This window comes from Anolis sagrei, chromosome 2 (genome assembly GCF_037176765.1).
Source record: "Anolis sagrei isolate rAnoSag1 chromosome 2, rAnoSag1.mat, whole genome shotgun sequence".
NCBI lineage: Eukaryota > Metazoa > Chordata > Lepidosauria > Squamata > Dactyloidae > Anolis > Anolis sagrei.
This window is the reverse complement of record NC_090022.1, coordinates 14,756,936-14,776,362: the sequence shown is the minus strand read 5'-3', so window position 1 is coordinate 14,776,362 and position 19,427 is coordinate 14,756,936. Positions and strand designations below refer to the sequence as shown.

The window sequence follows — 19,427 nt, the reverse complement described above, 5'->3', positions numbered from 1 at the left end:
AGCTGCAAGGCCATTCAGTGCTAATCAGGCTGGCCAATTGCAACATTCACACTTGCCTCAAACAGACATGAATTCTTTCTCCCACCCTGGACATTATTCCACAGATATATAAATCTCACTTGCCTAGTTTTCAACAGACCTCACAACCTCTGAGGATACTTGACATAGATCTGTGTGGGAAATTTGCCCCAATTCCGTCGTTTGTGGGGTTCGGAATGCTCTTTGATTGTAGGTGAACTATAAATCCCAGTAACTACAACTCCCAAATGTCAAGGTCTATTTCACCCAAACTCCATCTGTGTTCATATTTGGGCATATTTGGGCAAATCCATGATACTATATCTCTGTGTGTGTGAATCATATCTATCTATCTATCTATCTATCTATCTCTATGGCTGGATGGCTCTTTCTGAGGAGGACTTTGATTATGTTTTCTTGCCCTGATGAAGGGAGTTGGATTGGATGGTCTTAAGTATTTTCTGTTGGTCGTGGGGGTTCTGTGTGGGAAGTTTGCCCAGATTCTGGTGTTCATGGGGTTCAGAATGCTCTGTGATTGTAGGTGAACTGTGAATCCCAGTAACTACAACTCCCAAATATCAAGGTCTATTTTCCCCAAACTCCATCTGTGTTCATATTTGGGCATATGGAATATTCGTGCCAAATTTGGACCAGATCCATCATTGTTTGAGCCCACAGTGCTCTCTGGATGTAGGTGAACTACAACTCCCAAGCTCAAGGTCAATGCCCACCAAACCCTTCTAGTGTTTTCTGTTGGTCATGAGAGTCCTGTATGCCACTTTTTGTTCAATTCCATAATTGGTGGAGTTCAGAATACTCTTTGATTGTAGGTGAAAAATAAATCCCAGCAACTACAACTCGCAAAAGACAAAATAAAAAAAATTGAGTGAAGGACATACATTGGGTTGTTAGGTGTCTTGTGTCCAAATTTGGCGGCCATTCGTCTAGTTGTTTTTGAGTTCTGTTAATCCCACAAACCAACATTACATTTTTATTTATATAGATATGAGTTCATGCAGCCAGGCTTTCTGCTCGATTTGGTACCCAAAGAGTGTACCAACTAGATTAGGAATCTTGGTAGACCAGGAACTGAACATGAGGCAACACCCTGATGTAGCAGCTTAAAAGCCAATGCAATTCAGGGCTGCATCAAGAGGAGTCTAGGGTCGAGATGGAAGGAAGTCATGGTAAAGGTTTCCCTTTGATAGTAAGTCCAGTCGTGTCCAACTCTGGGAGTTGGTGCATATCCCCATTTCTAAGACAAAGAGCCGGCATTGTCTGTAGACACCTCCAAGGTCATGTGGCCAGCATGACTGCATGGAGCGCTGTTACCTTCTTGCCACAGCAGTACCTATTGATTTACTCACATTAGCTTGTTTTAAAACTGCTAGGTTGGCAGAAGGTGGGGCTAACAGCGGGAGCTCATCCCATTCCCCAGATTCGAGCCTGCGACCTTTCAGTTAGCAAGTTCAGCAGCTCAATGGTTTAACCCACTGCGCCACCGGGGGCTCCAAGGAAGTCCTAGTCCTACTCTATTCTGCTTTGGCCAGACATCATCCAGAATTATGTTCTGTCCAGTTTGGGCACCACTATTCAAGAGGGATATTGACAAGCTGAACATCTGCAGAGGAGGACGACCAAAATGAGGAGAGGTTTGCAAACCAAGCTCTCTAAATAAGTCTGATATGGGGGCATGTTTAAATATTTGAAAGTATATCCTATTGAGGAGGGTCCAAGCTTGTTTTCTGCTTCTCAGAAGACCTGCAAAAGGGAGCAATGGATTCGGATGGCACAAAAACAGAGTCCACCTAAAATTTCCTGACAGTAAGAGCTGTCCAGCAGTGGAATATGCTGCTGCCTGGAAGTGTGGTGGAGTCTCTGAAGGTTTTAAAGCAGAGGCTAAATGGCTTGATTGTACATTCCAGCATGGCAGAATGGAGTTGGACTGGATGGACTTTGGGGTCTCTTCCAACTCTGTGAGTCTATGAAAGGGTTCTGAACTGAACCCTTGTGCACGTCGTGGGCCAAATGCATTACCTCCAGCTGCAAATCGCTCACAACAGTCTCCAAATTCAACTCCCCGCGAGCTCAACTCAAGGAGGATGCGTTGTTAGGCTTCCTGAATTCCGGAATGCCATCTGCTGCTATGGGCAACATAACAGAAGGCTGGGTGCCAAGGAGATTAACCTATGAGGGTTGAATGAAAAGTAATGCCTCCACCTTCGTTACTTGGGTTTGGATGGGAATATTTTAATAAATCAAATGCAGAAATAATCCTTAGAATGAGCTCTTTAACTACCATTATTAACTTTTCCACATAATCACCAGACAATTGGATACATTTCTGCCAACGATGAAAAAGTTTTCTGAAGCCGTCACAGAAGAAGTCAACACTGTTTCCGCAACCCATCATGCGCAGATCTTCCGATAGCCAAGCAAAGCAATAATGTGACTCACACGTTCTTGTGAAATGCCGATTATGCTTGAAATTTCTCTCTGAGTGATATGACGATCGTCCTGAATCAATGTCAACCTTTGGCTTGTGAAACTCAGTGGTTGCTGTCACAGGACGTCCAACTCTTTGTTTGTCACACAAGACAGATGTTCCCACCTTAACATCTCTCACACCAGGAGTGACTTGAGAAACTGCATGTCACTTCTGGTGTGAGAGAATTGGCCGTCTACAAGGACATTGCCCAGGGGACGCACAAATGTTTTGATGTTTTACCATTCTTGTGGGAGGCTTCTCTCATGGCTCTGCATGAGGAGCTGGAGCTGACAGAGGGAGCTCATTCAGACTTTCCCCAGATGTGAACCTCCAACTTGTCAGTCTTTAGCCACTGGGGGCTCCATAGTGGAATACAGCGATACCTTGACTTACAAGTTTACTTTGTTCTGTGACCAAGCTCTTCACTCAAGTTGCTCTTGTGTCAAGTCAGATTTCCCCATTGAAATGAACTGAAATGCTATTAATCTGTTCCAGCCACCCCAAAACCACAAAAAATTGTTACATGTCTTTAAATAAGAAACATGTACTTAATAAATAACAAATCTATATAAATAAAAATGTAATGTTCGTTTGTGGGATTAACATAACTCAAAAATCACTGGACAAATTGACACCAAATTTGGACACAATACACCTAACAGGCCAATGAGTGACCATCACTCATAAAAACCCTGAAGAAAACACCGAAAGAGACTTACAACGCAGAACCCCCCTCTATCTATCTATCTATCTATCTATCTATCTATCTATCTATCTATCTATCTACACACACTAGCCATCCCTTGCCATGCGTTGCTGTGGCCCAGTCTGCACATATGTGTTTTGTGTGTGTGTGTGTATGTATGTGGTTTTGCGCATGTGTTGTTAGGTGTTTTTTGGCTTTTTAAGTCCCTTCCACTGTGTTTTTCAGTGTTTTTATGAGTGATGGTCACTCGTTGGCCTGTATTGTGTCCAAATTTGGTGTCAATTCATCCCGTGGTTTTTGAGTTATGTTAATTCCACAAAGAAACATTACATTTATACAAACACACAAACACACATATATACAAATATATATGTACACAAAACACATACACAGACTGGGCCACAGCAATGTGTGACAGGGGACAGCTAGTATGTGTTTTTTGTTTATTGTAATGTTATTTTGTTATTGTATTCATATTTGTTTTCCTTTTGATGATGCTGCTTGTTGTTCATGGTTTGGTTTTATTTTGATGTAATATGTTGTTCGGGCTTGGCCCCATGTAAGCCGCTCCGAGTCGCCATCGGGGAGATGGTGGCGGGGTATAAATAAAGATTATTATTATTGGGTTGTAGGTTTTTTCGGGCTATATGGCCATGGTCTAGAAGCATTCTCTCCTGACGTTTCGCCTGCATCTTTGGAAAGCATCCTCAGAGGTAGTGCGGTCTGTTGGAACTAGGAAAAGGGGTTTATATATCTGTGGAATGACCAGGGTGGGACAAAGGACTCTTGTCTGTTGGAGCTAGGTGTGAATGTGAATCTGGCTACCAGTATTAAAAAACTCTAAAATTACAACAGCACAACAACAGAGATGAAACAAACAAGGACATCTAATCACCTCTCAACAAAAGTTTGCTCTAGGCACTGTCAGGCCATTATATGCTAATCAAGCTGGTCAGTTGAAACATTCACACCTAGCTCCAGCAGACAAGAGCCCTTTGTCTCACCCTGGTCATTCCACAGATATATAAACCCTTTTTCCTAGTTCCAACAGACCTCACTACCTTTGAGGATGCTTGCCATAGATGCAGGCAAAACGTCAGGAGAGAATGCCTCTAGACCATGGCCATATAGCCCGAAAAAACCTACAACAACCCAGTGATTCCGGCCATGAAAGCCTTCGACAATACATTATTATTATTATTACTATTATTATTATTATTATTATTATTAGTAGTAGTAGTAGTAGTAGTAATGTATAAAAATTAGTAAGACAGAATAGAAAAATGTAAAGAAATAAATTGGATTTATTAAGTGTAGAGTATGAGAGCATGTATTTTCCTTCAAGATCAGGCTTCACTCAATCTTCTTCTTCTTCTTTGACATTTGCCTTTTTCACCACCCTTTCCTCATTTTCACTTGGAGGGCGTTTCAATGAAAACCTGTCCAAGGAGGCTTGTTTCCTCCCTTTCAAAATGTTTCTGAAAGGAGTGAGGCAAGTGTCGTGACACAGCGCCAACGCACGGCTTGTTGCAACCTTTTCAGGGTGCTTCTTTTCAATGAAGTCTGAAACTTTCTCCCACATTCCCAACATTTCCTTAATCTCACTTGTATCGATAACCTCCTCCGCCTCTGGCTCCTCCGCATTAATTTCCTGCAAAACCTCCGTACGCTGCTGCTGCTGCTCCAGTAGCTCTTGCAATTCCTCTGTTGTCAGCTCCTCATCGTGCTGCTTGATGAGTTCGTTGACGTCGCCTTCATCCACTTCCAGGCCCATGGACTTTCCAATGGACACTATCTCCTCCACCACTAGCTCCTCATGTTCGAATTCTTCGAAGCGCCTTTCCGACACAACCTCGGGCCACAGCTTCTTCCATGCGGAGTTCAAGCTCCTCCTTGTAACACCCTGCCAGGCCGTGTCAATAATTCCGAGGCAAGTTACGATATTATAGTGCTCCTCCCAAAACTCTCGAAGGGTGAGGTCTGTGTTCTTGGTAACCTCAAAGCAATGCCGGAACAGGTGCTTGGTGAAGAGCTTTTTGAAATCTGAAATCACCTGCTGACTCATGGGTTGCAGGATAAGGGTGGTGTTGGCTGGAAGGTACAACACCTTCACAAAGTTAAACTCTTCAAGGATGTAGTCCTCAAGGTTTGGTGGGTGCGCGGGAGCACTGTCAAGGACAAGAAGGGCTTTCAGAGGTAGGTCGCTTTCCAAAAGGTACTTCTTCACGCCAGGACAGAAGACCAGGTTGACCCACTGCACAAAGATCTCTCTGGTGACCCACGCCTTTGGGTTTGCCCTCCACATAACCTGCAGTTTTTCCTTAATTATCTTATGAGACTTAAAGTCGCTGAAGTTTTCAGAGTGATATACGAGAAGCGGCTTAATCTTGCAGTCACCACTTGCGTTTGTGCACAGCGCGAGGGTTAACCGATCCTTCGTAGGTTTGCGGCCTGGCAGGCTCTTCTCCTCCGTCGTTATAAACATCCTCCTTGGCATCCTTTTCCAGACAAGCCCTGTCTCATCACAGTTGAAGACTTGCTGAGGGATATATCCTTCAGCTTCTATTAGTTTGGCAAAAATTATTCTGAAATCCTCAGCTGCCTTCACATCTGCTGCCTCTCCATGCCTGATGACGGAGTGAATGCCGGTCCTCTTTTTGAAATTATCAAACCATCCACGACTGGCTTTGAATGACTCTTCCGATGCCTCGTCCATTAATCTTCCTGGCGCCTGACGCACCAAATCCCCGTAAATGGCTCGCGCCTTCTTGCAGACGATGCTCTCGGTCACGGTATCTCCTGCGAGCTGCTTCTCCGTCAACCACAACAACAACAACTTCTCCATCTCTTCATGGGCAGAGGTCCGGAGCTTTGAAATAATCTTAATGCCCTTCGCAGGCATTATGGCCTTGATCGACTCCTTCTGCTTCAAAATCGAACATATCGTAGAAGTGCTACGATCGTATTGCCTTGCCAAGTCGACAACACGCACACCTCGCTCGTACTTTTCGATGATTTCGTGCTTTATATCCAAGCACATCATCCTTTTCTTCTTGGCACTCACTTTCTTAGGACCCACGGTTAGCCAGACCTTGAATCAAGAGATTCAGAAGATAGATTTGTGATCATTATTAAGATTTTGGACAATACCCTTCGATTATATTTCATCACCCCTGCAGAAATTATAGTCTTTATGTGAGAAGGTTCTTAGCCACTATAGAATCCATATATCTCGCACAAAGATGAACTACAAGCTATTAGAAACATCGGGTTGTTGTTGTAGGTTTTTTCGGGCTATATGGCCATGTTCTAGAGGCATTCTCTTCTGACGTTTTGCCTGCATCTATGGCAAGCATCCTCAGAGGTTGTGAGGTCTGTTGGAACTAGAAAAATGTATATATCTGTCAAATGAACCCTATTTTCCTAGTTCCAACAGACCTCACAACCTCTGAGGATACTTGCCATAGATGCAGGCAAAACGTCAGGAGAGAATGCCTCTAGAACATGGCCATATAGCTTGAAAAAACTACCACAACCCAGTGATTCCAGCCATGAAAGCCTTTGACAATATATTAGGAACATCATTCTAAATGGGGCTGTAGTTGTCAGACTTTGGAAGATCTTGGAGTTAAAATCACACTGGAGACAATTGTTTTATTCCTTCTTTCCACAATCCTAAAAAGACACTTCTAAAGTTTTCCTGCTCAGCCCCAACTCCCATCTGCCAAACACTGTGCCCACAGTCTGTTAACTGCAGTTTCAATTTCCCTCACCAAACAGATGTCTTAACTAAACTGACTTCCCCAACTATACCCAGGCTCCCTTCCTTCCACCTCCCTTTTTTATGGCAGAGAACCGAAACAGCCAGTCCCAGGCTGATACGGTGAGATCCTAGACCCCGGGGTATGCCACTTTGTTCTCAAACAGAATTACAGTACTTCACCCCTAGTAATAACATACACATTCAAGTTAACAGTACTGTGGGTTGTTGTAGATTTTTTCGGGCTATATGGCCATGTTCTAGAACATGGCCATATAGCCCGAAAAAACCTACAACAACCTAGTGATTCCGGCCATGAAAACCTTTGACAATACATTTAACAGTACTGTATTGTCATGGGCACACCCAAGGCATCATAATTTGGCAACAACTTATGGGTGGTATACTCTTGCTCTTGCGCTAGCTCTTGCGCTAACTTGTATCTCAAATTTCAGCTTGCTTCTCAAGGCAGAAAATCAACAGTGATGGCTTATGTCTCAAAAAACCCATTAAGTTAGTTCACTTGTAAGTCAAGATCTAATTTGCCAAATAGTCACTGTTGAATGTTTTTATGTTGAATGTTTTTGTATTGTGTAAATGCTATTTTAAATTGTAAGTCGCTCGGAGCATCTTGGTGGAGAGCGACTAATTAAGAAATAAAGTGAAGTGAAGTGAACTGCATGTCGCTGCCTGGGAGCGTGGTGGTCTCCTTCTCTGGAGGTTTTTAAGCAGAGGCTGGATGGCCATCAACTGGGAGTGCTTTGGTTGTGTATTCCTACCTGGCAGAATGGGGTAGAACTGGATGGCAATTCTACCATCTTTGTGATTCTGACAGGGATTTATCCATTTGCAATAGGCGACTTGGTGGCGCAATGGGTTAAACCCCTGTGCCGGCTGGACTGCTGATTGATAGGTCAGCGGTCTGAATCCAGGGAGAGTGGGTTGTGCTCCCTCTGTCAGCTCCAGCTCCCCATGAGGGGACATGAGAGAAGCCTCCCACAAGGATGGTAAAACATCAAACATCCGGACGTCACTTGCAGACCGCCATTCTCTCACACTTGCAGTTTCTCAAGTCGCCCCTGATACAAAAATACCCCTCCATTTACAATAAAGGCTGGCCTACAGATAACCTGAAAAGCATATGTATGTAATTTCTTTGATGACAACACTGTGTTTATTTAGAGCCATCATGTCTTACAGAGTCAACAAAAGGTCTGTGTAGATATTTAAAGGGAAAGGAAGGTCTACACGTCATGAAAGGTAAACAGAAGGAGATCCAACTTTTCCAAATTTTTGTAAGACCCACAATCTAGCTTAGTCTTTTCTCGCAGCTTGAACATTTATGGAGTTTCTGCCCTGCTGGGTTGCTTGCAGAAACTATGAGATTGGGCCTTCGCACCACAGTCCGCCCGCAGTCCAAACACTGATATGGCTGAACTTCCATGTGGACGCTCTGGTGCGTAATGAGGTGGGAGCTATTCCTGAATGTTTTCCTACAAACCGAGCATTCAAAGTGTTTCTCCTCCACCGGCACAGCAAGAGCCAAACTCAGGCAATGGCTTCTAACGCACTCAGAACATTTCAGTACTTTCCTTGCCTGGCTTGACCGTTGCTGGAAAGTTTTCCCACACTGCGAACAGGTACAGACTTCCTCCCCGACGTGGATTTTCCGATGTCGCACAAGAACAGAGCTCGAAATGAAGCTTTTCCCACAGTCAGCACATACATATGGCCTTTCTCCTGTGTGAACTCTCATATGTACAAGGAGATTGGACCGCCTGTCGAACGTCCTCCCACAGTCCGAGCACCCGTAGGGCTTCTCTCTTGTGTGGATTCTCTCGTGCAACACAAGATGGGAACTCCACCTGAAGGATTTGTCGCAGTGGGAGCATTTGTGCTGCTTCTCTCCCGTGTGGACTTTTTGGTGTGCAATGCGTTGCAAGCTGTTCCTAAAGGTTCTCCCACAGACGGAGCATTCAAAGGGTTTGTCTTTGTGGGTCCGCACGTGCGCAACTAGCTCTGCACTGGCAACAAAGGTTTTCCCGCAAGCAAAACACACAAACGAGTCTTCTGTCGCATGGCTCTTCTCGTGCTCGACTAGTTCTGATTTCTGACTGAAGCTTTTCCCACAGAAGGAGCACAGCGCTGTGTGGATTCTCTTGTGCGATATGAAGTGCCAACTCCACGTGAAACACTTCCCGCAGTGCAAGCATTTATACGGTTTCTCCCCTGTGTGGATTCTCTGGTGTACTTTGAGCCCTGAGTTGTTTCTAAAGTTTTTCCCACAAACCGGGCATTCGTAAGGCTTCTCGCCGGTGTGCGTTCTCTGGTGCTTGAGAAGGTCTGATTTCTGACTGCAGCTCTTCCCACATTCTGGACATGTATACGGTCTCTCTTCTGACTGAGCTTTCTCTTGTGGATTCCACCCAAAAGTATTTCCACAATGCGAACACTTATGTGGCTTCTGACCTGTGTGGGTCCTTTCACACTGCCCGCAGTGGGAACATTTGTACAGCTTCTCGCCCACATGGGTCCTCTCATGGGCCACAAGATTGGCACTGCTACCAAAGCTTTGTCCACAGTTCCAACACTTGTATGGCTTCTGCTCTGCATCAGGGTCATCGTGCATGACAAGGTCAGTGTTCCCATCAAAGCACTCCCCACTTTTGTCGTATTTGACTTCGTCCTCCGCATCCCAGGCGATGGGCTCACTGTTAATTTTGCAAACAACTTGTGATGAAACAAACAGATCCTCTACCTTCTCCTGGCCATTTCCATTGTCTTTGTCTGTCCTCATTTGGTTCTTATCAGGTTCTCCCTGACACAGGAAACTGTCCTCTTGGCCACTTTTCATGGATGTCCTCAGTTGCTCCATTTCCTCTGTGCTCTCCAATGGGGTTTTTTGTTCCTCGCGCTCGGTCAGCCTTGCATCATCTCCTGGGAGGAAAAAAATGGAGAAGAATCTAGGTTTTGTCAGAAATATTAAAAATTAACTAGGCATTTTCCCTTATAATTCTGTTCAAGTGTTCTACCCCTATTTTATGTAAACTTGCCCATTTGAAAATTACAATAAAAAATATCCTAAAAATGTATTGAGTATATATTTATTTCAAATAAATAAATGGGGGGATCACAACCTGGGGATCACAACCAGATACAGTGAAGACATCTGCCCTTGCGCTGTACTACTCCGCTGCTGAGTATGCATGCCGAGTGTGGAACACATCTCACCACACTAAAACAGTGGATGTGACTCTTAATGAGACATGCCGCATTATCACAGGGTGTCTGCGCCCTACACCACTGGAGAAATTACACTGCTTAGCCGGTATCACACCACCCGACATCCGCTGGGAAGTGGCAGCCAATAGTGAAAGGACCAAGGCAGAGACATCTCCAGCTCATCCCCTGTTTGGGTATCAGCCAGCACGTCAACGACTTAAATCCAGACATAGTTTTCTAAGATCTACAGAGACACTCGCTGGAACACCTCAGCAAGCGAGAGTCCAAAAGTGGCAGGCTCAAACCCAGAACCTCAACCAATGGCTGATACCAAATGAGAGACTCCCCCCTGGGCACACAGAGGACTGGGCGACTTGGAAGGCGCTGAACAGACTGCACTCTGGCACCACGAGATGCAGAGCCAATCTTAAGAAATGGGGCTACAAAGTGGAATCCACAACATGCGAGTGCGGAGAGGAGCAAACCACTGACCATCTGCTGCAATGCAACCTGAGCCCAGACACATGCACAATGGAGGACCTTCTTGCAGCAACACCAGAAGCACTCCAAGTGGCCAGATACTGGTTAAAAGACATTTAATCAACCACCAAACTCACACATTCTGTATTTTCTCTGTTTGTTTGCTTTGTTCTGTTAGAAATGTAATATAACTGACTGGCTGCCCTGACACGAGAAATAAATAAATAAATATTTCAAATATTTGTACCCCGCCCTTCTCAACCCGCGCAGCAAACAGGAATTGATCAGCAACTGATCCCATGACCCACTTTACATCCTGGTGTGGTTTGGGAGCAAATGGACCAGGGATTATGGGAACTGCAATATATTCACTGCCCTTGGCATATGGGAGTTGTAGTTCACCCTTATTCAGAGCACTGAACTTAGTCAACGATGGATATGGGCCAAACTTGGCACACAGATGTAACATGGCCAAGCCATGATTCTGGAAATTGTAGTTCACCCACATCCTTATGCATTTTCTAATGGGAGCATTCATAAAAAACCAAAGACAGATTTCCCCCCTAATAAATAGTGTTACTAATTAACTAAATAATATTACCTAATACCCCAAAACAAACAATGCCTTTTTCAAATAACCTGGGCATTGTTGGGTACAAATCAAAGACAGATTTTTTTCTAATAAATAGTGTTATTATTTGAGAACACAGAAATGCTGGACCACTCTCACAACCACCATGTCAGACTACACAGAGAAGCCATTGAAATCCACAAGAAGCATGTGGACAATTTCAACAGAAATGAACAAAATCTGGCTACCAGTATTTTTTTAAAAAAACTCTAAATTACAGCAGCACAACAACAGAGAGGAAACAAACAAGGACATCTAATCACCTCTCAACAATAGTTTGCTCCAGGCACTGTCAGGCCATTATATGCTAATCACGGTGATCAGTTGAAACATTCACACCAAGCTCCAGCAGACAAGAGTCCTTTGTCCCACCCTGGTCTTTCCACAGATATATAAACCCTTTTTCCTAGTTCCAACAGACCTCACTACCTCTGAGGATGCTTGCCATAGATGCAGGTGAAACATCAGGGGAGAATGCCTCTAGAACATGGCCATATAGCTCGAAAAACCTACAACAACCCAGTGTTACTAATTAATAGGCCTGTTCAATGCAATTTCAGAACTCTTTCAAAATTTAATTATTTCATTCTTGGTGATTTTTATGACAGAACCAATTAGGAACTGCCATTTATAATGAAGTTGTGAGAGTTTTGTTAGAGTTCTGAAATTTTCACCACCAGAACTTTAGTTTTGTAAGTACTTTTTAAAATAACCCGGATATTGTCGGGTACCCAAGCTAGTAGAATAATAAAAGTAAATAAAAGCAAACGTGAACTTCACGGTCTTTCTACAGCAATTTCTGCTTTTTCTCTACTGAGAGAAGAACTGGACTGTAAACAATTACCAGCAGTGTATGTAGATCAGGCATGTTTTGGATTTAGACTTCCACAAGTCCTAACAGTTGGTAAGTGGGCTGGGATTTCTGGGAGTTGAAGTCCAAAACACCTGGAGGACCGAAGTTTGCCCATGCCTGATGTAGATGGTCCTTGCTCTTCCCCCATTCACACACAGAGGTCAGTTCTCTTTCATTAGAGACCCCCAACAACCCCTTCAAGCCCCCATATCGCATCCAAAATGACCGAAATGCCTTCCTCGAATGGCCAAACTTGCAAAAGGCTTTCAACAGATCTGCCTTAGACACCTGCAACCTTGCAGTGATACTAAATTGACCTTGAATTTAGCATCACAGGAACACAGAATTCTTAAGATATTAATTTTAGTTAACCAAAACTTGTCTGCAGTCAATAGTTTCATCTTCATCACTTGTCTAACCAAGAGAAACAAGTGTGGAGGAGATTAATTTCTTCACACAGGCCTTATGGCTGTTCCATGAGATGCTTTGCTTTGCAGGGCCCCACAAGTCTCCAAAAGGAAAGCGAGAGAAAGAATTGGTGCCTAAGATGGTCAGGAGAGGGAACGAAAGGAAAGATCGAGCATGAATAATGTTGGAGGCTACTGGGAAAGAAAGTGGGAGTGGAGCAAAAGCCAAGGAAAAGAGAGAAGGCATCAGGATAGGGGAGCCATGCAAAACTGGTACTTCGAATAGTACTTCATGAAACAGGCTCTGGAGAGGCTTACCCAACACATGTTCATTCAAACTATGTTTGTGCTCAGACTCTGTTCGAAGCATCGTCTTTGGCTGAACCTCTTTTGTCTTAGGGGGACTTGCCAATTCTTCTGTGATCTGAAAGAAGGGATGGAAAAGCAGATAACAAATAAAGTAAGGAGGGAAGTGGAATATTTGTTAGGAGGATGGCTGGCTAAGCTATCATTATAAACAGTTACTTCTACTAGAATATTATTTGAGAACACAGAAATGCTGGACCACTCTCACAACCACCATGTCAGGCTACACAGAGAAGCCATTGAAATCCACAAGCATCCAGTTACATCCAGGTTGGATTTCTGCAATGCACTCTACATGGGGCCGCCTTTGAAAATGGCTCAGAAACTGCAACTGGTGCAAGCATCAGCAGCCAGGTTGCAAACCGGAGTTAATTATAGGGAGCGGATGACACACCTATTGAATAGCTCCACTGGTTACCGATAAGTTTCCGGTCCCAATTCAAAGTGCAGGTTATGACCTGTTGTTCATTCATTCAGTCGTCTCCGACTCTTCGTGACCTCATGGACCAGCCCACGCCAGAGCTCCCTGTCGGCCGTCACCACCCCCAGCTCCTTCAAGGTCAGTCCAGTCACTTCAAGGATGCCATCCATCCATCTTGCCCTTGGTCGGCCCCTCTTCTTTTTACCTTCCACTTTCCCCAGCATAACTGTCTTCTCTAGGCTTTGCTGTCTCCTCATGATGTGGCCAAAGGTTATGACCTATAAAGTCCTAAATGGTTCGGGCCCTGCCTATCTTTGTGACCACATCCCCCTCCATGTAACTGCACAAGCATTAGGATCTGCCAGGGAGGCCTTCCTTTCGGTCCCACCTCCATCGCAAGCATGGTTGGTGGGGACGAGGGAGAGGGCCTTCTCAGTGGTGGCCCCCCATCTTTGGAATGCCCTCCCCAGGGAGATTAGGCAGGCCCAGGCCTCCACACTGTCCTCCTTCCAGAAGAAATTGGATGTTTGGACAAGCCTTTATTTTGTATTGTACTGTATGTTTATTATGCATTATTTTAGGCACACTATGCCGTATGTAAGCCGCCCTGAGTCCCTTCAGGGAGATGGAGGCGGGGTACAATAATAATAATATTGTAACAATATTGTAATAATAATAATAATAATAATAATAATAATAATAATAATAATACATTATGGAGCCCCCGGTGGCGCAGTGGGTTAAACCCCTGTGCTGGCAAGACTGAGGACCGACAGGTTGCAGGTTTGAATCCGGGGAGAGGCGGATGAGCTCCCTCTATCAGATCCAGCTCCTCATGCGGGGACATGAGAGAAGCCTCCCACAAGGATGATAAAAAAACATCAAAATCATCCAGGCGTCCCCTGGGCAACGTCCTTGCAGACAGCCAATTCTCTCACACCAGAAGCGACTTGCTCCTGACACGACAAAAAAACCCCTACTACATTGGAGATTATGGTAACTGAACTCAGCTATTTCTGCATGTAAGTTGAAAAATAAAAAGCAGAGAAGCCTACTGCAACAAGCCCCTTATTTTTTGGAGGGACATCCAGATGACACAATTAGTAAATATTTGCAGTACACTGGCAAGGGGAGTCCTTATCCGTCCAGCTATTTCTAATGATGGTTTCAACAATTTTCTGGAAAGATAACCCTTACCTGTCTTTCAAAGCCTTTGGGCCCTTGATGGTTGAGAAGGAACTCCTCTGCCAAGGCCACAGCCTGGGAGCTGTTTACTAACAGTTCTGTCTGCTGCACCAAGGTAAAACATTTTTTTCTCATGTCAGGAGCGACTTGAGAAACTGCAAGTCGCTTCTAGTGTGAGAGAATTGGCCATCTGCAAGGACGTTGCCCAGGGGATGCCCAGATGATTTGATGCTTTTATCATCCTTGTGGGAGGCTTCTCTCATGTCCCCGCATGAGGAGCTGGAGCTGATAGAGGGAGCTCATCCGCCTCTCCCCGGATTTGAATCTGCGACCTGTCGGTCTTCAGTCCTGCCGGCACAGGGGTTTAACCCACTGCGCCACCGGGGTAAAAAATAAATAAAAAATGAAAGCTTGCGTAAATAAAAAGGTCTTATCCTGTCAGGAGAAAGATACCTGACTGTAGCAAGGTTATTAGGTAGTCAGACTATGAAGACAACAGGTAGTCAGACGATGAAGACAACTATGAAGACAACTATGAAAACAACAGGCCTCCTTCTTCTGGAAGGAGGACAGTGTGGAGGCCTGGGCCTGCGTAATCTCCCTGGGGAGGGCATTCCAAAGATGGGGGGCGACCCAACAAATGGGAAGAAAACACTCACCTGCCCTTCCCTGCCTTTGGATCCTCGATGCATCAGAAGGAAATCCTCCGCCAGGGCCACAGCCTGGGAGCAGGTCTGGGGATAGCGTCCCCTCAGCCATTTCTGCATATCTGGGGGCAGGGCAGCCAGGAACTGCTCCAGCGTCACCAGGTCCAAGATCTGCTCCTTGGTGTGTCTCTCCGGCATCAGCCACTTCTGGCAGAATTTCCGGAGCTTCCCCCAGAAGTTTCGGGGCCCTACAGCTTCTTGGTAGATCAACATCCGGAAATGCTGGCGCTGTGTCTCCAACACACCAAGGAGCAGATCAGCATCTTTACTTGCCGTTCTCTCTTTCCTAGAATATGTAGCATCCAGATGGCTTTCATCATCCGTAGTCATCGTCCGAGGCTCCTGAGGGTTAGGTTGTTGTCGGGTTTCACCTCCAGAAGAAGAAGACTGTAGTGTCCTCAGGAACTCTTCCAACTGAGCATCCCAGGTCCTTGATGGCTCATCTTCTGACTCCTGTTTTACTGTTTGTTCTGATTCTCCTCCATCGCTTTCCCTTTTTGGTAGAGCTGCTCCTCCTTTGACCTCTTCTGATTCAGGACCTACTGAATCTTCCATTTTTATTTCTGGATCCATTCCTTTCTAAATAAACTTGCTGTGTTATGCTTCTTCCTTCTGCTTTTTGGCACAACTTCTTGAGGAATGCTTTGGGTTACCTCCTTCTCATTCCATTCATAAAGTCAACTTATCCAACAACGCTCTTCTTCACGGAGCACATCAAAATATCCAGGGCTTGCAAGAGCCATTGGGAGCCAGACATTCCTCAGGAGAACCTACTGCCTTCCTAAGAGAAAAAGACAGCCTGTTACACTGGAAATTATGTTATGCCATTTCCCGTTTCGGTTTCAACTAACTTTGAGCCACTTACCCCCCCCCCCCCCCAAGGGTCTATGTCAAATGGGTTTTGTGATGCTTTGGGCCATTTGGTAGTGATAGTCAAAATCTGGATGTTTTAAAAAATGACATTGAGGGACTCAGCACCTGACCAATGGCTTGGCCGTTAATCATCTTTAATCTTAACAAATGGATTGGGTTGTTGTAGGTTTTTTCGGGCTGTATGGCCATGTTCTAGAGGCATTTCTCCTGACGTTTCGCCTGCATCTATGGCATGCATCCTCAGAGGTAGTGAGGTCTGTTGGAACTAGGGAAAAGGGTTTGTATATCTGTGGAATGACCAGGGTGAGACAAAGGACTCTTGTCTTCTGGAGCTAGGTGTGAATGTTTCAACTGACCAACTTGATTAGCATATAATGGCCTGACAGTGCCTGGAACAAACTTATGTTGAGAGGTGATTAGGTGTCCTTGTTTGTTTCCTCTCTGTTGTTGTGCTGTTCTAATTTTAATCTAAAATTAGGATATCTAATCACCTCTCAACAAAAGATTGCTCCAAGCACTGCCAGGCAATCAAATGCTAATCAAGGTGGTCAGTTGAAACATTCACACCTAGCTCCAGCAGACAAGAGTCCTTTGTCCCACCTTGGTCATTCCACAGATATATAAACCCTTTTTCCTAGTTCCAACAGACCTCACTACCTCTGAGGATGCTTGCCATAGATGCAGGCGAAACATCAGGAGAAATGCCTCTAGAACATGGCCATATAGCCTGAAAAAAAACCTACAACAACCCAGTGATTCCGGCCATGAAAGCCTTTGACAATACATTGAACAAATGGATGCTTTAACAAACAAAAGAGTTAGTACAGTGATTCTCAACCTCGAGGTTGGGACCCCTGTGGGGGATCGAAAGGGGGTATCAGCGGGGACACCAAAGATCATCAGAAAACACAGAATTTTCTGTTAGTCATTTGGGTTTTGTGCGGAAAGTTTGGCTCAATTCTATCATTGGTGGGGTTCAGAATGCTCTTTGTGGGTGAACTATAAATTCTAGCAATATACAACCTCAAAATGTCAAGGTCTATTTTCCCCAAACTCCACCAATGTTCATGTTTGGGCATATTGAGCATTTGTGCCAAGTTTGGTCCAGATCCATCATTGTTTGACTCCACAGTGTTCTCTGGATGTAGGAGAACTACAACTCCAAAACTCAAGGTCAATGCCCACCAAACCTTTCTAATATATATGCATCTATGTTTATGTAGGCCATGCATCAATTATCTCTTGAGCCTGGAAGAATATATACGCTTATATGTTTATGTAGAGGTCATGCATCAATCCACTCCTAGGCCTGGAAGACTATACATGGATATATGTTTATGCAGGCCATGCATCAATCCTCTCCTGAGCCTGGAAGAATGTACTGTATATGTATCTATGTTTATGCAGGCCATGCATCAATTCTCTCTTGAGCCCAGAAAAATATATATGCAACTATGTTTATGCAGGAATCATGCATCAATCCTCTCCTGAGCCTGGAAGAATATATACGCATATGTGTTTATACAGGCCATGCATCAATCCTCTCCTGAGCCTGGAGGAATATATGTATGTATATACGTTTATGTAGAAGTCATGCATCAATCTTCTCCTAGGCCTAGAAGACTATACATGGATATATGTTAATACAGGCCATGCATCAATTGTCTCCCGAGCCTGGAAGAATGTACTGTATATGCATCTATATTTATGTAGAAGTCATGCATCAATTCTCTCTTGAGCCTGGAAGAATATATGTATGTATATATGTTAATGTAGAATCATAGCATCATAGAGTTGGAAGACCTCATGGGCCATCCAGTCCAACCCCCTGCCAAGGAGCAGGAATATTGCATTCAAAGCACCCCTGACAGATGGCCATCCAGCCTCTGTCATGCATCAATCCTCTCCTGGGCCCGGAAGAATATATATGCCTATGTGTTTATGCAGGAGTCATGCATCAATCCTCTCCTGAGCCTGGAAGAATATATATATGTATATATGTTTATGTAGATGTCATGCATCAATCCTCTCCTAGGCCTGGAAGACTATACATGGATATATGTTAATACAGGCCATACATCAATCCTCTCCTGAGCCTGGAAGAATGTACTGTATATGCATCTATGTTTACGCAGGCCATGCATTAATTCTCTCTTGAGCCTGGAAGAATATATGTATGTATATATGTTAATGTAGAAGTCATGCATCAACCCTCTCCTGGGCCTGGAATAATATACTGTATATGTGTTTATGTAGAAGGCATGCATCAGTCCTCTCCTGAGCCTGGAAGAATATAATGTATATGCATCTATGTTTATGCAGGCCATGCATCAATTCTCTCGAGCCTGGAAGAATACATATGCATCTATGTTTATGCAGAAGTCATGCATCAATTCTCTACTGAGCCTGGAAGAATATTTATGCATCTATGTTTATGCAGAGGTCATGCCTCAATCCTCTCCTGGGACTGGAATAATATATATGCATACATGTTTATGTAGAAGTCATGCATCAATTTTCTCCTGAGCCTCGAAGAATATATACGCATATATGTTTATGTAGAGGCCATGCATCAATCCTCTCCTGAGCCTGGAAGAATATATATGCATTTATGTTTATGTAAAAGTCATGCATCAATCCTCTCCTGGGCCTGGAATAATATATATGCATATATGTTTATGTAGAGGTCATGCATCAATCCTCTCCTGAGCCTGGAAGAATATGTATGCATATATGTTTATGTGGAAAGTCATGCATCAATCCTCTCCTGGGCCTGGAAGAAAATATATGCATATATGTTTATGTAGAAATCATGTATCAATCCTCTCCTGGCCTGGAATAATATATATGCATATGTGTTTATGCAGGAGTCATGCATCAATCCCCTCCTGAGCCTGGAAGAATATATATGCATCTATGTTTATGTGGAAAGTCATGCATCAATCCCCTCCTGAGCCTGGAAGAATATACATGCAGATGGATTGCTGTGAGTTTTCCTGGCTGCACAGCAACCAAGTGAAGCCTTGGCTAACCTCTATGCATGTATGTGTCTATGTAGAAGCCATGCAGTATTTATTCCAGGCTAAGGGGAGAATAGGTGCCTGGCTCTTGCATCAACCCTGCTTCTGCCCCTTCCCTGGGACTGACCTGCTCCTCTGCTTCGGCCTCCACTCTGGCGCTCCCTCCCTGCCCCTCCCGCACAGAACTCCGCCTGGGAGATTCAGCCCTTCTGCCACCTCGCTCTCGCTGGCTTTAACCCCTTCCTGGCCAGGCGTGGAAGGGCTTTGACAGCCTCTGGCTGGCATTGCCA

General features: G+C 44.4%; 1 protein-coding gene across 2 annotated transcripts; it reads right to left on the bottom strand.

Moving 5' to 3' along the window:
- Positions 1 to 4,496: 4,496 nt before the first annotated feature.
- On the bottom strand, positions 4,497 to 19,328 carry LOC132765885 (zinc finger and SCAN domain-containing protein 2-like). 2 transcript variants are annotated; one of them, XM_060760150.2, is made up of 5 exons: positions 19,265 to 19,328; positions 15,197 to 16,025; positions 12,884 to 12,989; positions 9,731 to 9,909; positions 4,497 to 6,303 (listed from the first exon to the last, which is right to left on the bottom strand). In XM_060760150.2, exons 2-5 carry the CDS (start codon positions 15,815 to 15,817, stop codon positions 4,570 to 4,572), a joined length of 2,640 nt encoding a protein of 879 aa, XP_060616133.2. In that variant the 5' UTR covers positions 15,818 to 16,025; positions 19,265 to 19,328; the 3' UTR covers positions 4,497 to 4,569. The 2 variants fall into 2 exon arrangements, with proteins under 2 accessions (XP_060616133.2, XP_060616136.2); XM_060760153.2 differs by having other exon boundaries at positions 6,257 to 6,303; positions 8,279 to 9,909.
- Between the last annotated feature and the right edge of the window lie 99 nt (positions 19,329 to 19,427).